Source organism: Pomacea canaliculata, linkage group LG5 (assembly GCF_003073045.1).
Source record: "Pomacea canaliculata isolate SZHN2017 linkage group LG5, ASM307304v1, whole genome shotgun sequence".
NCBI lineage: Eukaryota > Metazoa > Mollusca > Gastropoda > Architaenioglossa > Ampullariidae > Pomacea > Pomacea canaliculata.
In genome coordinates, this window is record NC_037594.1 from 21,051,880 (window position 1) to 21,070,947 (window position 19,068).

General features: G+C 42.0%; 1 protein-coding gene across 4 annotated transcripts; it reads right to left on the minus strand.

The window, feature by feature from the left end:
* Positions 1-1,571: 1,571 nt before the first annotated feature.
* On the minus strand, positions 1,572-19,068 carry LOC112564316 (methyltransferase-like protein 24). 4 transcript variants are annotated; one of them, XM_025239036.1, is made up of 8 exons: positions 18,827-19,068; positions 18,640-18,743; positions 6,456-6,644; positions 6,128-6,200; positions 5,720-5,836; positions 5,244-5,315; positions 4,877-5,048; positions 1,572-3,837 (listed from the first exon to the last, which is right to left on the minus strand). In XM_025239036.1, the coding sequence occupies exons 3-8, from the start codon at positions 6,625-6,627 to the stop codon at positions 3,508-3,510; spliced, it is 936 nt and encodes a 311-aa protein (XP_025094821.1). In that variant the 5' UTR covers positions 6,628-6,644; positions 18,640-18,743; positions 18,827-19,068; the 3' UTR covers positions 1,572-3,507. The 4 variants fall into 4 exon arrangements, with proteins under 4 accessions (XP_025094821.1, XP_025094823.1, XP_025094822.1 ...); XM_025239038.1 differs by lacking the exons at positions 18,640-18,743; positions 18,827-19,068 and adding an exon at positions 16,026-16,899; XM_025239037.1 differs by lacking the exons at positions 18,640-18,743; positions 18,827-19,068 and adding an exon at positions 9,290-9,425.

Here is a 19,068-nt window from a genome sequence, read left to right on the forward strand (position 1 = left end):
CCATAGCGTGTGTGAGAGAGAGAGATAACAACAAATCGACAAATCTTTATTAATGAGGGTTTATTAATAAGCAAATATGCCTTTTTTACATCTAGCCCTCGAACGTGATGCAATAAAGAAATTAAATTCCTAACATAACTAGAAAAAAGACACAATAAAACAAGAACTAGTATTTATGTACAAGTATTACAGAAAAGTTTTGTAATGAAATATTGTATGGGAAGCCTCGAAGCAATCAAAGATTTTGGTGTAAATGTTTAAGGAGCCTTGTTTTGAACTGATAGAGACTGAATTTCACCTGCTGAAGGTGTGATGAAATGTTGTTCCACAGAACACTAGCTGAATATTTTAAACTCGCCTTGAATAGGTCAATTCGCGTATTTGGAATATTAAGTTTGAGAGATCATCTTGTAGCAGTGGTAGAAAGCAATGCAGAAAGTCTAGTAGGTGCATTTCGTCTGTTAGTATTTTGTAGACTGAAGTACATCTGTTGAATTTCCCTTTTCGATATACCTCTTTTCCTTTTTGAGCTTCTTACTGTCGCAGTGAAAACAAATGCTACAGTGAAGTATAAGGTTATTGTGAAAATTTGAAAAGAAGAAAATAAATCGGTTATTCAGATCAACGCCTTTAGGCAATGCACCTGTCGCAGCTGTGCACTGCGAAATGCCATTATAAAGATTTCTATCACAGTGCAAACAGGTAGAACATTGAGTGACAGGCGGTGTCTGTCAGTGCGCATGCGCTTGGTTCAAATTACCGTGTCAGGGTCGTGTCGTCAAGCTGGGCATGTCGACCTTTTCTGCCTACACCAAAGTCACAGTCTTCGTCTGTATGTCTAGGCATAGTTGTTCTGTCTCGCTCTCACATAGGCAGGCATACAGAAAAAAAACAACCCAAGCTCACCTGTATACCTTTTATTATACATACAGACTGCATCTACCCCACACACATTACTGTGTCAGGGTCGGTTCTCTCTCACACACACTCACTAGTCTCGCGTAAGCACGAGGATGTTCACTCTCTCTTTCGCATACACTTCCTCCCAACCCACCCATCCACCCCCACCGATATAGACCAGTGAAAGTCACACAGTTTAGTTGCTTACAATATGCCATTACCGTATTTTTTCGAGGTACGATACATCCCTATATTTCCCTTACATCGTGGTATCAATATGTTTGTAGCAAAAACCTAGTTTCGGTAACTGCTCAAAATTCAGCTAACTGTTGCATAGTAAGACTACTTGGAATCCTTGCAGCGGATCGTTTTTCTTGAACCTGCTAAGACTTGCATGACCTTTGACATCCACGAGTTAGGGCAAGGCGCCGCTCCTATCACACGGGCACAGCATCGCACGCGCTTCCTTCTCTTGTTCCGTTGTACCATTTCTGGGTCGAGAACCTGGAAGTTGAGTTTGTGACAAGCTGGGCATGTCGTCCTTTTCTGAGTACACCAAAGCCACAGAGTTCATAGTACTCGAACACTTCCATGTACATGCAAGTCTTTGTCTGTGTGTCTAGGCATAGTCGCTCTCACATACACGCATACAGAAAACACACTACCCACGCTCACATGTATACCTTTTATTATACGTATAGACTGCATGTACCCTCACCCCACACACGGCACATTCGTTTATTTATTCCCTTGACCTGAAATGGATGTAGGTGGGGAAGAGGGACTGCGGGCTGGATGGAGTCTGCGAATGAGAAGAGTGGCACAAAGGGTTTACAATGTGATTGACAATGGTGTAACGAGTACAAAATGTCATTCATCAAAATGGGTTAATGACTTACTGGTGACCTCCCTCGTCATTTATGTCACAGTTCAAAATAACAACAACAATAATGGGATTTATATAGCGCATAATCACGCCCACGAAGGAGCATGCTCTCAGCCCTTAACACAGACATTGGCAGAATACGATGAACGGAAGGACAAACAAACGTGCAGACAAGTAATAAAAGACGAAGAGACACAAAACGAATCAGGGAACAAAGAGTAACAATAAGGATATCAAAAATCTGTAGAGAAAGACGAGCAGGCGAACTGGTCAACAGACTATAATCACAACTTTTGACCATGATGTTGACTAGTGTCAAGAGTAATGTTCGTGGAACAGATGTGTTTTTAGTGCTTGTTCAAAGGATTCGATGGTGGGTAGATGGCGGGTATGGAAGGAAAGAGAGCATCACTGTTTTTCAGCACTGTAAGAGGAATTGAGAGCATAATGAGAGCCATCAGATGAATATTGTGCTTATCATGTTCGATATTAGACGAAAAATATGAACTTACCAGCTACAATTACACGCAAGCAAAAAATGTCCAATTAGCATATAACACTTTTAATGTCTATTTCTCCACAATCGCTATTTCAGCAGGAAATACATTATTAAAAAGCAAAGAAGCCTATATCACGGTAAGGTAGCCAGGTCTGTAAACAGATACATGCCGAGAAAAAACAGTGCCTGAGAGAGAGATGAACCTAGGACAGCCAACCCTCATTGTATTGGTGACCGCCCTAGGTAAGGTGTACAAGAGAGAAAAAAAAACCGAGTACTTTTAAACATCATTTGTGGAGAAGTTTTGCACGTGGAAGTTTACAGAAACAAATTGTAGATTACACGACAGATAACTGACCGAGTGACAAAGGAAAGCAGTCTTTGTTCACAGTAATACCTTATGATTGTCATTGGCATCTTGGTGAAAACTTTGCGAATGAGTTTGTATACGATCAGTCAAAAGAAAGATGGCGATTTCTGCCTGCACCTGAATGCATCCAACCCCAAGAAAGTTGCCTGGCTGGCTGGCTGGCTGGCTGGAGGGTTTGACGTCGTCAACAGCTGCAGCTGTATCGTGTCGAGCTAGTCCTGTACCCGGGTGCTGCTTCCAGAAAAAAAACCATGCAATCCCGAGGTGAAACGTGGTCCACAATCCTCTTCTCTCTGTAACAAGCGCTTCATCGCTAGGTGGTCTGACCGCTCAACCCCTCCTGAAAGAATCTTCATCCCGCTTGTGATAACGGATAAATATTACCGTGATACTAGAACAACTCTATGTAGGAAAGAAATGAAACTTCTGATCGTTTCCCACAGCCGCACTTCTTCCAAGTACGCATCATCGCTAGGATTGTTAAAATAACTACAGGCACTGATCGTCTGACCACAGCAGCCTTCCAGTCGTGCCATTAGTAACAAGACAATCCAAGTTGGTATGTGCTATTACCGACTCGGAAACGCAGATTATAAATCCCAAGAGTGGCAGGTGATTTCACATGAAACCGCCAAGTTTTCGTGAGGCGTTTCTCAAACAAGGTGAAACAAAGCGGTGTTTTTGTGGCAGTGATCATGAGGGTCACATAAAAAAATAGCCAGTAGTTCACATAACTGTCACAGGTCATCACAGCGAGATCAAGTATCCTGACATTCTGACAGCCACGCAGATAAAAAAAAATTATTAATTAAAAAAAAAACCTCAGTAAAATAAGCAGCAGTCTCAGGGTTATTAGCCTGTCGGCGCTCGTTCTTCGCTCCGCGTCTCCTGCGGGGCCTGGAACATAGTGTTCACCAGGCAGTTGTCTGCCTGTGAGTTGAAATAGTAAATGTTGTGGATGCGATTCCACGGAGACATGTAAAACTGCCGAAATCCGATTTTCTTGAGGTCCAGCATGGTCTGGTACATGGTAGAGAAATGGTTGCGGAACGGCTCGGTGGGGAAGATGTGCCACTCCAGGGCCAGCTGCCGCACAGACGACAACTGTCCGTCGTCCTGCAGGTTCTTGACCACGGCCCACTCGTAAGTCTCGATGTCCATCTTCAGGACGTCCAGTGCACGCTGTGGACAGACAGGGACCAAAGGTAAGGATCGGAGGCGGACGTTAGTAAGAGCGATTCGGGTAAAATATTTTGTGGTGTGCAAGCTTGACAGGGTGCGTTTACAGTGCGTGACAGCGAAGATGTGGATGCTACACTTTAAAGAGACAAACTTTATGATCAAAAAAAATGATAGGAAGCAAGAATGTAAGGATGGACGGACGGACGACAGATGAACGTGAACGTAGCTGTAAAACATTATAAACCAATAATTATTATTTCCTTCTTCGTCCTAGTATTTTGTTCAGTTTTTTCAATACTTTCACCCTCATGGGATATTGTGAGAAAAATCAAACGGAATTAGATTCTTGACATTACTCAATGAACATTCTAAAAATCTACTCGTTACGCACATTAGCTACAGCTCGCTGCACACACTGTCTACACATAGCGAGTTGTACTCACAGTACATAATGAACTACACATATCGAGTTGTACTCATTGTACACAATGAACTACACATAGCGAGTTGTACTCACTGTACACAATGAACTACACATAGCGAGTTGTACTCACTGTACACAATGAACTACACATAGCGAGTTGTACTCACTGTACATAATGAACTACACATAGCGAGTTGTACTCACTGTACATAATGAACTACACATAGCGAGTTGTACTCACAGTACATAATGAACTACACATAGCAAGTTGTACTCACTGTACACAATGAACTACACATAGCGAGTTGTACTCACTGTACACAATGAACTACACATAGCGAGTTGTACTCACTGTACATAATGAACTACACATAGCGAGTTGTACTCACTGTTCACAATGAACTACACATAGCGAGTTGTACTCACTGTACACAATGAACTACACATAGCGAGTTGTACTCACTGTACACAAAGACTGCTCATTACATTCTAAAGTACTCACTACACACAGGTGTTCGAGAGACATACACAACTCACAACACACAATGAACACGACTCACTATACACACTAACATTTGCCACACACGTGCACTGAGCAACATTCATGACACTCACGTTTTCGTGGCCCAACATTTTGCGTATGGACTTGAGGGTGCGCACCTTCCATGTCACAATGTCGTTCACATACCCGTCGACGTTGGGCTGGTAAGTATCTGAGTCATGGTCCGACAACCCCAGGGCCCGGAACGTTACGTGCTTGGCGTGCTCGTGGTCACCAACACCCATGCTGCACAAGGTCAGGACCCAACTTTTATTTTCAAAATCTAGGTATTATGCATTTTATTCCAATGAAATAGCTGGTATAAAAGCCAGAATATACCCTGGGATCCCACTAATATAATTGACTAGCTTGAATGATTCATTGACTGGTTTATTAAAGACCATGTAAGATGCAAAACACAATTCAATTGTTCATGCTCACCTAGGGTCAAAAGAAAAAACCTCGCATCCCTCAGCCGCCATGGCATCATCAAATCTGAAGTCATTGTTAATTCTGTGTGAAAGTAAAGCTGCAATTAAAAAACTCGATATCCCCCTCTTCCTTCTCTTTCTCACTCCAGATCCACTATTCCCAGTCACTATACTTACGTGTACCCATCATCATCATGCCTATTGGGTAGACTTTAGCAGAAGACGGATAAGCTCTTCTCAAAGATGATGAACATTTTCAATTAGTGTTTCAAAATAATCCCCCTTTTTGCTGTTTTCAACTTTTAGAGCTGCTGTCTTAATTTGTCCTAACTTCCAAATCACAAGCTTGCAATATAACCTTTTCTAAAAATTCAAAATACTCATCCATCATTATGACAAACAGGTAAAAATCCTTTCAGACCTTCTACAGCCTACAGCTTGGCTAATTTTTTTTTAGAATTTTAGAACGTCCCATGGGCAGCTCACCCGAAGGAGTACACAAGACATGGAGCCTTTGGTTGATAATCGGAGTCAAAGCAAACCGGCCAGTTGCCCATGTTTCGAAGATTCCAACACTTGTATTCTTCTCCCTTGTCAAGCTCTCTAGAAAAAGAAACACATCTAATGTTGGTTGTGTATCAGCAGGCAACAAGCTGATCAACACAACCTATATAATGTCCTGAAAGCTTATGCTATTTGTATCTCTTCAACGCGAACAACAAAGCAAACAACAAAGAAAAACTAACCATAGTATTGGGTAAGCGGAAAGAACAATGTGAGGACAGGTAGTGTTTCTAGCAATGTCCTACTGGGACGTCGCGAAAACTCGTTAAAACAAGAAGACCGTGAAGCTAATTATTCACCTTTTGAAAAGTTAATCAGAACTGGACTCACTTTTCTATCAAGCACGCCCATTCCCACCAGGCACGTGTCCGGTTTGATGCTTGAGTAAGATCACCACGGCTTTCTTGAAACACAACACGCATGCACGCATGTCAGAATAGTCGACGATTTCGGAGATCACAACAGAACTGAAGATATTTAGCAAAATATAAAATGTCTGAAATAATTCCCACGTTAGTACCAGAGAAAACTGGGACAATATGAACACGATATGGACTATAGTTTGCTTCATCAGGTTTGGGGAAATAGTACTTCCGTTCATCGCAATAAATTGAGAAATAAAGTGTTGGCACTCTTGAAGATATTTAAAGCTACTGACCTTTCAGGAGACTACAGACGTTTTGAGATGAGAAACTGGATGGACACTGGTGAAAGTGGATGTATCCCACGCAGGCCAGCAGCGCTACTATGGCCACGAACAGGATTTGTCGCACCGTCACGCGGTTCTTCACGCCGCTCCATAGCAACTGCAGGGTCTGGGCTGCCGCCATCAGGAGAGATCACACACCTGTTCAACAGACAAATCAGTCTTTACGTTCTTCCAATTTTTTTTTCTATGCCCTCGGTATGCTACACCTGTGCGTCGCTGTCAAACCTGTTTTTGTTTTTTTCTTTCTTTTTTTTTCAATTTTGTTTTCGTTTCTGAAGCAGAGCAAAGACCCAAGGATATCAATGATATCATATCATTGACTACTGCAACCAAGCAAACGGTGTAAAGGTATACTATTGTCTATTACATGCAAATCTCTTTTAAAAGATCTTATGTAAGCGTGTCACAGACGCTCACATGCTCGCTCAACAGTCACGCACCCGCCTGGACATTTGTGTGGTTCTTGTTTCTTCTTTTGTTCGTTGAAAGCAAGACAAATCTGTCTCTTTATACATATTTTTTTTAAAATATAGTAGAGCACTCAATATAAATACATAATAAATATAGAAAAACGATATCTTAACGGACATATAAAAACTCGAATTATCTACCTATCAACATTACTTATCAATATACTAATAGAAAGCTTCTTCATAAGCCATGTGATAGAGAAATATATGGGTTTTATTTTTTAAACAGTTTAGTTGTCACGACCGACAGTCGGACATGCGCATTATTTGCAATAACAAAACACGAGATCACTTCAGGTTGGGACGTGCAAGTAATTGTTATAAAGGAAAACTTCAAAAATAAATAGCAATGCATGAAACTTCCAAATAAAGCAGTTTAAACCATACACTTCCCCTCGTACACAACTATATTAGAGTTGCAATAGCACACACCAAATATTATTAAACGCAGATACTAAGACCGCACGCAGGCTGGTCTTCAGCAGTTTCCACAACTGCAAACTCAAACCCACAGTAGCTATGACAACCTGTCAACTTCAAGGCATTCGTAATGATAAGTCTCGTAGATGTTACAAAGTATGTACAAAAATGTCAAATCTTGTGTCAGATGTAGAGAAACACTTACAGCTTGGATTAACTGCCCGAGAGGAGTCAGACAAGGGTGTAACCTCTCACCTACACTGTTCTCCCTCTTTACTAACGAACTCGCGGTGGAAATAGGTAGCAATGGCGAACATGGTATACAGCTTACCCCATGTGTGGTACAACTGTTAATATTACTCTTTGCAGACGACGTTGTACTTACATCATACTCTAGCAGGGGTCTACAAAAGCAAGTCAACACACTAAAACAATTTGCAGACAGCTTTGATAGTTCAGTTAACTTACAGAAAACAAAAGTGAAGGTTTTCAGGAAGGGTGGTTTTCTGGGTGCCAAAGAATCCTGGCACTACGGAAACCATAAATTAGAAGTCAACTCTTATAAGTACTTGGGCTTCTACTTTACCACGAAACTTTCTGTTACTAGTGCAGTAACCGACTTAGCAACTAAAGCAAAGATAAGGACTAGCCAGCTCCTGCGGTGCCTGTGCAAATTAAGTGACAGTATCCCGAGAGAGGTCCTCTTTAAGATATACGATATACAGATTGCTCCCAACTGTATGGATCTGAAATTTGGGGCTATCAAGTCGGTAACTCCATGTTTTCTCAAGAAAAATTTAAAGAAATGTACACGACAAAAGCAATACAAGAATAGTCAAAATAATCACCAATAATAAGAGTAATAAAAACAATATATTACTTTGCAATTTCACAAAATAAGACTTATTGCAAACAATATTTTCAACACAAAATTAATTCCCAGTAAACGTTACTGTCTAAAAATAACAACTAAAAGAACATAAGGCTAAGTCCAAACCTGAACAGTTAGCACTCACATCGACTTACAACTGTGTCTAATTTAAAAAGGAACGTCCCAAACCAACACAGAAAACACACAAAAAATTCTAAATTGTAGTTTCTAGAGCTGGGAAAGAAAGACACACGCAACAAGACCACTCCTACTTGCCCTCTCTGTCGCAGAACTATACACTCCGGCAGACCCGTGTAACCGGAGACGGGAATGACACAAAGAGGAAAAAACTTCAAAAACATAAATTGGCTGACTGTCAACTCCTAACGGCTGTGTCAACCGTGTATACAACTTCTGATACCAACGTGTAAACAACTTCTGACCCCATTGTGTATACAATTTCTGAGCAACTGGTTTCGACTTCCGAAACGGACTATCCCTCACTGAAGTGATCACGTCCTCTCCACCCCTCCATCCCCTTACTGTCACATCAGTATAAAGTCACTAACACTTGGAAATGTAATCATGATTCCGTCACTGGGGACTGACACTTCGCTGTACTCACGAATGTATAAACACAGATGTTGTACACAATGGCACAGCCACTTGGGGACGAGCTTCCACTCTTTTTTCCTGTCTTGCCAACAATTTTCCTTTTTCTGTTCTCAGTGACTCCTAGCCGCTTACTAGGACCAAATGCTCCCAAGCCAAATACTCCAGGGCAAATATACTATATTCCAAATATACTCCAGGCCAAATATACTATATTCCAAATATACTCCAGGCCAAATATACTATATTCCAAATATACTTCAGGCCAAATATACTATATTCCAAATATACTTCAGGCCAAATATACTATATTCCAAATATACTCCAGGCCAGATATACTGCAGGCGAAATAATCAGTTTTATTTTGCCTTTAGAATCCCTTTAAAAAAAAAACAACCCAAACAACCCACCGTTACTTCTCGGTCACCCATGCCGTGCTGACTAGTAGTTAACTCTGTCACTCTTCTGTTACGATGTGATTGTGTAATTCTATTTAATGAGAGCACACAACAATAAACGCGGAGCAACTTCTTTCCGGAGGAAGGACATGGTTTCGCCCTTGCAAGGGAAGGTTGGAGTACAGGCGGTGTGGACAATTAACGGCCAGTATCTCTTTATCTTTCTTTACTCATAGGCGGGGATATCAAATGTAACATTTTCAGTTTATTCCTTTTTGTTTCTTACATCCTGAGTCCGAGAAAAGACAGTCTATGTCCATCTGATGAATTCGATGTCCTTTCTACTAGACCATTTTCTTACCAATATCTGAACTTCGGTGGCAGCTACTCATCGTGCACTTCATGGAAGTAATCTGCAAATGCACAATAAAATCCGAGGCTGCAAGCAAAAGGACAGCGCTTGCATATACACCAATGTTGGTTTGGCTTTGGTGTTGTTTATTTCCGTATTAGACAACCGAACAAAAATGAGTAAGAGGGGAAAAAGAGCAGAAACAACAACAAAATATAGTTTTCAAGTGTAAGTGGTTCAACATAAAATGTATCTCTGGATTTTTTATAGAGTATATTTGCAGATGTATTTTATGTCAGTCACGAGGGGAATACACTTGAAATGTTGAATATTGTCATCCCGTGTGTGTAAAGAAAGATATAGAGATATAAAGAAAGATAAATGAAAGCAAAAAAAAAAAAGTTTTAAAATTCAGTTGTCTTTGTGTTTGTGTCTTGTCCGCTGTTCATCCTTTTCTCCTTTATTTTTCTCTATATTTTATGGAGAATACATTCAATTGTCAGTCCTAACCATAACAGTGTACGTGTTCAGTTGCAAACCGTCCAACCTCAGTTTACTAAATGCTAACAGCAAGTACTCGGCTGAGAGAGACATTTTATTTCTAGGGTATTCGGCATCGCCTGTGATCTCCACCCTGCCTCAGTGTCAGGGTAGCAATCAGGGAAAACTGACCGTTTGTACAAGTCAGCACCGCGTGTACTCCTTCCTTCCCTCGCCCGGGCGAAACCATTTTAAAAACCGCCCACAAGAAGTTTCGCATCAAATTGTCAAGTTTCGGGAAACGCTACGTAAACATCGACACAGGGGAAATTATCACGAATTGACTTGTCGCATAATGGCATTTAGTTACCTCCCATGATACATTTTTTACACACGTTTATAAGGTGAAGCGTGCGAACCCGTTTGCACTTTTGCAACGAAAGCACCGTTTAAACAAGTAAAAACAAAAGGTTAGTGCAATATTACAATATTTGTCATAAAGGACTCCAGCACAGTTTTCATAGAAGCCACACGGATGGTTGAGTGAAAAAAAATAAAAAAATAAAAAGTAAAGGTCGCCCATTCACCTTTAAAACTAGGTTGGGGACAGAGGTGTTGAAACCTCGCTTTTCTAGGGGCAAACTTGGTTGTGACGGTGAGGTTCATCTCCTCTTCCTCTCGCTGCTTTACCTTTTCAATTTTCTATGGCGTCGCTTTCCATTCTCGACTGTTAGGTCGGCTTTGGAAAATAAATTCGCTGGGTCATAAGGGTATCAAACCGACGCCCTTTCCACTTCCTCTTTGCGCGAAAAAGGGACACAGTAAATCAAAATTTTATGGATCATCTTACAAAGTCCTTTTTATTATCACGATTGTGTACAGGACGGCAAAACTGGGTTGGAAGAGGGGGAATTTCTGAAGTACGTTGTCTTTTCTTAGCGGGCCAATAGATACCCATGGTGTAGCCTTTGACGATTTGAATACCTGTTGCGATGACAATTTCTTAGAACTTAATGTAACACCAAAAGGATTGTCTTTAATATCCCTCGGAATTGTCTACCAAGTTCCATAACTGTTATCCATGACGAGGAGGGGTAATTGTCAATACATTTAAACACATTTAAACCGTCAACAGCGCTCTTCCTTCTACGGATGCTGGTCTTTCTCTTCCAGAGATTTAGTGAACTATTTTATCTATCCTATGTAGAAAGTGCGATGTCCTTCTCGGTTATCTGTTTCTACAAGTTTACCGGTGAAGGACACGAGCAGCTTGAGTCGTGTTGTATACACCTGCTGCAAAGTTATTGGACAGCCCACAGTGATCTTCAGACTAACAATTTAACGCGATGACAGGTGCGAGAGAGTTTAATCAGTTTTCATCGGGCTGCTGATTGTGTGTAACTACATGCAGGACAAACAAATTGAGGCTGTCCTTCGTTGTTTTAGTGGTGCAACTTCTGAACGAATATAAATGAATGTAGATCATATGTAAGCCTAAATCATAAACCCTAACCCTAAACTCATACGAGAGTATTTGGTGAAGCGGATATTAATTAGTTGCGGTATTGTTGTTTTGCTTCCACCTAGAGCTGCATCTAATTGCCCTCTAGGATTAAAAAAAATAGCCTTAATAAAATCTTATCCACAGGCGGTTGAGGAAAGTAAGGCAGCGAGGGAGAGATGGGCACCACCCTCACAGAGCTGTCCCCGAGAAAGGTGAGATCTGTAATACTTCTTGTCTTCTTCCCCAACAATCTGGAAAGGTGAGTGATCTTTACCTTACTACTGGTTGTGCAGTGGGCATTAAAAGGGGTGATTTCTTTTCAAGTACCGTCGCTGAATCAAAAACAGGAAAACAAAAATACCAAACAAACACACAGATGCACGTCTCGTGAGAACAAAATTTTTTTGTGTCATTTGCATTTAACACTTGTTAAATGTTTATAGTCTTTAGTTAACCCTCTGAGAACAGCATAAAAGTACAAGTATTACAAAGACTAACAACTGAAGACTGTGAAGACGACAAATATTAGACCAAGAAACCTGTACATTTGTGCGTGCGAGCGCGCGACGGATTGAGGAAGGTGTTGGGAGAAGAGGTTGGAAGAACGAAAGAAAAGGCGTGCATGTGCTCGATGTGATTTCTCGGTTGCAGCAGCATCAGGTCATGTGCCTGTCCCTTCCGCTCACTTTTGCTGTGTGCCTGACATATCCTTTCTCTCCACTGTCAGACCAGCAAACCTTTCTATTGTAATGCACGTAAAAATTGGTCTCTCAGAATAAATTACAACAATAAATATGAGGAATGCAAATGAAGGAATAATATGGAAACTACAGAATTCTCCAGAATGCCTTTCGGTTGGAATTGGAGCAGTTAATGTTCTTAAGTGCATCTTCGGCAAGATTTTGTTTCAAGACCAGAATTAGTTTGGCCTGCGATGTGAGATCAATACTGAGGCGTAAGACGAAAGACCCGCATTAGTGGAGCAAGAGTAGTTAGGGAGGTAGCACACACCGCGCTATGTGGGACAGTGGAGACACAGGACACGTGATGCCATGTCACAGCAAAAGTGAGTTTTGGGGATAAGCACATGCTGCTGCAACCGAGCAAGCACATGCAAACAAATGCAAGCTTTCTCTCGTTCTACATCTCCGAACACCTTCCCCACATCTCCACACACAAAGACACAGCTGCCTAGATCCTGGTTATATTGGAAACTACGTGACAGTCACTCAAACAGTTCTTCGAGCAAGTTTGAAGGAGTGTTTGGAACTTGCGTAAACGTTTGTCTATATTTTTCCGGTTAAGAACTACTAGCAGCTCGTACAAACCGTGAACAGAACGGAATTCGTAGCACCGACAGCCATCACTAACCTTACAGCCAGACGGCTCTCTCTCACACACACACACACACAGACAAACACACACACAAACATACAAAATTGGTCCCCCACTACGTTGACATTATCTTTAAATTATTCCTTTCCATGACGGCCGTTTGTCCCTAGCGTGAATGCGTTTGGAGCGAGAGAAGTGAATTATAGCCGATGTGTCTGACACCACAGGCTGTACAAACATTTTTCGCAAGCAGTAGAGTCTCTCTATTATCTCGTTGTCTAAATCCATGGAGTGCTACTTTTTGCCCTCGCGTCTGGACTTCACGGTAAAAGTGTTCACTGATCGATGGAATGATCAAGTTGACATGGAAGTTTATAAAAACTCTTTAGAGGGAATAGGTTGTCGACGGCGTTCTAACAATCGCACGACTCGGAATGATGATACTGGAAGACCAAGTTAAAGCGGCAAATCCATGGCCGTTAGTCATACTCAGAATGTTTGCCTTTATAGAAAAAGTTTACGAGTGTTAGTTCGTCACAAGATATTGTTACATGATTATGATTCCCAAAGCTGTGAGTAAAAAAAATCTTCCCAATTGCGAAGTACAACCGATGATCACACGTCCACGACAGAACGGCTACCTCTCACTTGTTACCCTCACAAAGTCCCCGACATGACCTTCTCACTTATCATCTAGACAGCATCCAGCGATGGCATCAATACATATATCAGTTTTAGAACCAATGAGTGTAAATGACTCCATTTGTGAATTGTCTACATGCGTGTGAATGATATCAAAAACAATTTTCGTTGACAGAAGGGTGAGCAAAAGACACTTAGGATGCCAGCAAGATTAGTGTAAGAACTTTGCTGTTTTTGGATCCGAGTAGTCGACTTATCAACAACCAGCCGTTGCAGGTTCGACTTTACGGTAGACAATTAACCAACTTCTATTAATCTCAGTAAGCAATAGTAACTATGAAGTGAGCTCATTTTAAAAAGTTATGGGGAAAAGACGGGAAAAAAAAAAAAGAAATAGAACAAGTGCTAGGGATGACGATACATCACCGCAAAACACAAAAACATGCAATATTACATCTAAAAGCAGTCTTAAAACACACCTGCAACATGTGCACACACAACTGACAATTCATCTATGGTTGAGCAGCTAGACTGAGGGGTACAAACGATTTCAAGAGCCTATTCTGCATACAGGCGCAGCATAACGTTTGCCAGAACTCAGTAAAGCAAAATATCCTACTAGAAGGTGTTCTGCTAAAGAAAAAAAACAAAAAAATCCTCGAAGCATTTTTACGATTTTCTGATTACACAAAAGCTGAATCTTGTGAGATAGTATATGAAGACAGATATGTCAACGCCAAGCAGCTCATCTTGCTCAGCCGTCGAGATTTTCGTAACTAACATAATATTTCTCATGAGTTCGTCTTCATCTATGCACTTCGTTTGCGTTTGCTGTGGTGCCGATGCCTGTGTTTCTTGAATGGCCGACAGTCCGTGCGTTTGTAATCTCTCGCAAACAGCGTATTGAGCCGCCTCCACGCGAGGAAAAGCGCTGTGGGAGTGAAATTATCATAACTACTATCCATTAAAATGTCAATATTTAAATTTTTACGTAAAATTTCGTTACAGCACAGGAAAACTGATCACAGCCTCCAGCACTTGAAAGTGCGCAGAGCAAAAGGCTCAAGGGAGAACAACAAAGCCTGAGGACGAACTGTCATCTGCTGTTTGCAAATGAATGAACGAACGAATGAAATGGAGTTTTGCAAAGGCCACCTCATGGCGGTCTGCTTCTCGGACTGGGAATACTGAATGCTTTCCACTAGCCTTTCCGTTAGCGTTTGCAGAAAATCTACATACATCTGCACAAGAAATGACTTTTTACAACCAAAGCAGTTGGTCGTGTACTGGTGGGGGTGGCACTACGTTGCCAGGAAGCGACGTCGGAGTATTGCGTGCCCTCTGACCGTGTCACATTATGTATCTCCACGAACTTGTATTAGTGGATTGCTGGCAGACGATTTTTTTTTCCAGTTAACTACTAAAACGAGGCATGCTACTACAAAGCTTCCGGTTTAGTCACAGTCTTTGTTTAGGCTCGCCGAGACTAACAGCGGATCACTTCGCAAGAGGCTAAGCGTTGGTCTTGGCAGACAGACAGCAGTCCACCTTTACATTCATGGTCTCTCTCTCTCTGCTGACACCTACCTCTTTGCGTTTAGTAAAAATAAAAATGGTTTGAGAAATTATATACTTCAAAATACCCAAAAATCTTTCAATATATGCTGTTGCATTTTAGAAGACGATGTGTTGGTATCCATTAATCCATGAAAAGCTAACCCTGGAACTATGGAAGTAGAAAGTTACCCCCACCCCCACCCCTTACTTTGAGAGAAAGGTACTTTCTGGAGCTCCACTTGATGTTATAATAAGACAGTTTCGAAAACAAACCTTATGTTAAGCGATATGTAGAAGTATTAAAGTGATACATATTTATATAGAAGTGTTAAAGCAATGTGAGGACAGAAAACGCACCAAGACAACAAAGGCAGAAAAAGTAAAAGTTGAAGTATCGCTAAGGCCGAAAAGTCTTGCTCTTTAAAGATAATAAGAGAAAATATATTGGTGATATACGCAGACACTAACCATTTATCTACATACACTATAAATATGCATGCACTATACTTCTCCCCACACACTAATGTACACTAGACAAGACGCTGACTTCTCTGCTGATATTGTGAGCCAGCAAAAGCTAGACCGAAGCAAGGATGGTTAAAGACTGTTTAAAACCTAAGCGGACACCAGCACAGTCTTCAACATATGCCACGTCGTTGTTCACAATTAAATTGGAAGACTGAAAGTAGATACTCACCAACCTTGAGAAAGAATAATATAGAACATTAGAGACAATCCTCCGTGCTATACTTTCAACAGTCAAAGCTTGTACTAATCTTCAGCATGCACTAAGGCGAATAAGCAGGAAAGCTGCGAATAAACCAAACAAACAAGACAATAGCCTGGATTTTTTTTTAAAAAAAAGGCACAGGACTTGCCCCAATTGATTTCCTGTCCGTTTTCCGCCAATATAGTAAGTCTCCAGGACGCCGTTTTTTTGGAGGAGGTGGTCGGGGGGGATGGGGATGGGGGTGGGGTCCTAATGAATTTCAGCGATGTCTCTGTTGCAGCCTTGACAACACGACCTGAGTCTAAGCATCCTCAGCAGCAGCAACAACGGATGACGAAGGCGACAAGCGATGATCCGGGTGATTAGGGAAGATGGCCGGCCAAGACTGTTCTTACGCCCCCCTCTGACTCTCGCAGCGCAGTGGTCAGTCATCGCTGCTGACTCGGCTATGTTAAACAAATGGTTGGTTCGGTTGGTTGGTTGGTTGGTTGGTTGGCTGGCTGGCTGGCTGGCTGACCTCACACCGAATTTACGTGGCCGAGTCTGGGAGAACAGCAGGCCAGGCCAGAGACCGGGAGGAGGTTTCTAGGTCCCCACCGACGCGACCCTTTCATAGTGCAGGTCAGCTCATCACCAGGGGCACTCGGTGCTGGGCCCTCCTTCAGCGGCGCACTGATTGACGAATCGTTCATACATGGCTGATTCCTGATGGCAGATGGTAAGTCTGCGGTGCACAGGCGCCGTACCTACGAATGGCGAGCAACGAAGACCACTGCGCGGGAACCGCTGGGCGCCACAGGCGTGTGGTGTGGAACGGCGCGGCGCTCGCCTGATGCACAGAAGGAACGATGGAAAAAGTCGGAAGCGGGGCGGAGCTTCTACGACGAAAATGGAGGAGCAGGAGGATAATGAGATTCAGCCAGAATGGTCGCCATGGTAACCGCTTGCAAAGTCGCTGGATCCGATGGAGGCGGCTGTCGCTTGCTTTCGAAGGTCGCTTGTCTTTTGTATTTTTCCTCCCGCTAATTTTAGGCGACTCAAACAAGTCAGTACATCCTGAACCTCTCGGAAGTAGAGAGAGCTTGTGTTAATAGGGTGAAAAGAAAACGGAAATGGAAACGGGTTTTACTTACCAGCTTAAGCAAATCAAATCGCTGTATTGTAACCATGAAGAGATCTACTATTCGATGAATTCACAGCTGTTGGCTATCTGGTTAAGATTGTATACATATATATATATATTGCATGCTTTGTCAACAAAGTTTTTTTGCTTGTAGCAAAGAGGAAGAATTTTTTTAGGAGGTGAAAGCACAAAGATTTCTATTCTCGGTTTCGACAGAAAGGGCGACTATTTTTCCAAGCACTTAAAGCATGCTGAAAACACTTTTTTATATATACCGCCCACAAAAGCACAATCATTCGGGCTGGATCCTAACTAATAGCTTACTAAACTGTTAGCATGTCATAAACATCCTGTTTTGAGCGATTTGTACCCTGAGCCTGATGTCATACTGGCTGAACACTTCACCCTACGCTGCAAATAACTTGCCGCGGTTTTACAACTGGTAATAACACATATTTTCAAGCCTCGAAACCAGAAATGACAGAGGTCCTTCCAGGCGTGATGACTTCTAGTGAACGAGTGTCCCTCGCGATTCAGAGACTTAGCATGGACCAGCTGTGCGGATTATGACATTGGGACAATGGCGACCATATATATATATTACCTTCTGACGTTTTCTCTTCAACCCAACATTTTGACGACCCTGGCATGCAGCCTCGCCATGCCAGCTTTACATACTTAGCAAACTCAATTTGCACTTGAGACTTGCCGGAAACCCAACCCTAATGTATGAAGAGGGATCATGGCCAAAGTCAGGATTTAACCTTCAAAAAAGTGTCATGTTACTGACGGAAGACCTTATGTGTAGTATGAATATTCGACTTGCCACTTAGACTTTCTACTATATTTTCTAGAACTCTCAGACATACAAGCCGATGGAAATGTTTGGAAGTTAAACAAAAAAACAAAGCAGGTCCGAATTAAGACCTCGCTGAAAACCTAGCTCTGCAGCAGAGAGCGTACTACCTCACTTTATGTATCCTAAGATTTTCTGTCAGTGGTGTGGTACTTCAGCTATCGTACCCATCCCACATAGAAGTCCATTTCCCTGCGCCTTAATCAGCTCATGATTTAAGTCGGTATTGGTGACTAAACCTACAACTGGCGACAGCTGCCTTCCATTTCATTCCCCACCACCCCTGTTTTTTTGTGTGAGAGTGAAGAACTTCGACAACGAAAGCCTCTGTGGGGGCCTTACAATTATTTTAGTCACAGACGACAACAAAATAAATCACACTACCTGCCATCGCGCACGCCGCCTTGACACGTGCACTCAACAAAACCTTGTAAGATGACGGACTGAAACCTTTCTGGCGCAGACCTCGACAAAGCAATTCTCGTCATTTCAACGTAAGCTTGAAGGGTCCAAAATTCCTTTATTACTCCACAAATCAAGCGACAGACGGGAAGTAGCCTTGGCAACAGCCCATCGAAAGTAACTGGATATTGATGGTGTTAGAGGACGCACGCGCGCGTCATGGATAGAATCAACCGGCACAAGACCATAATACCTGCTATCAAAATTATAAAAGAAAAAAAAATTATGTAATATTTACTGAATTGTGCTTGGACTGCTGTTCACACATGTTTTTTTATGACGCGACAGCATTATTAAATAAAAGAGAAAACAGAGGCTTACTTTTATCTTGTCTGTCAGAGGTCAGTTGCGGTACCTCTATCCGCTGCTCCAGTTCAGTAAAAGGCTTAATTGTCTCAAATTCACCTGGGCGCTGCAGAAGTCACCTTCAAAACAGAAAAAAGAACGAAAGAATGCCGCACATAAAAACACAATGGACAATGAGGCCGTTTGTGTTTGCACAATTTACCTGTTTGCTGTTGTTCACAATGCTCAACAAGAAGCACACCTCGCTGTGAAAAACTACTCCACACTTGCCGGAGGTAGGCGTGAAATCTCCTGATTTATGCGCTGACGGGGAGCAGAATACTCACAACACAGGTAGTAAACTTCCGGTAATTCCAGGTTTGACGTGATGTCGCATAGGGTTACCTGTTGCACGCTTCATCTTCTTGTGTCTGCTGCTTATTTTGTGAGGCCTTTGGGTCCACT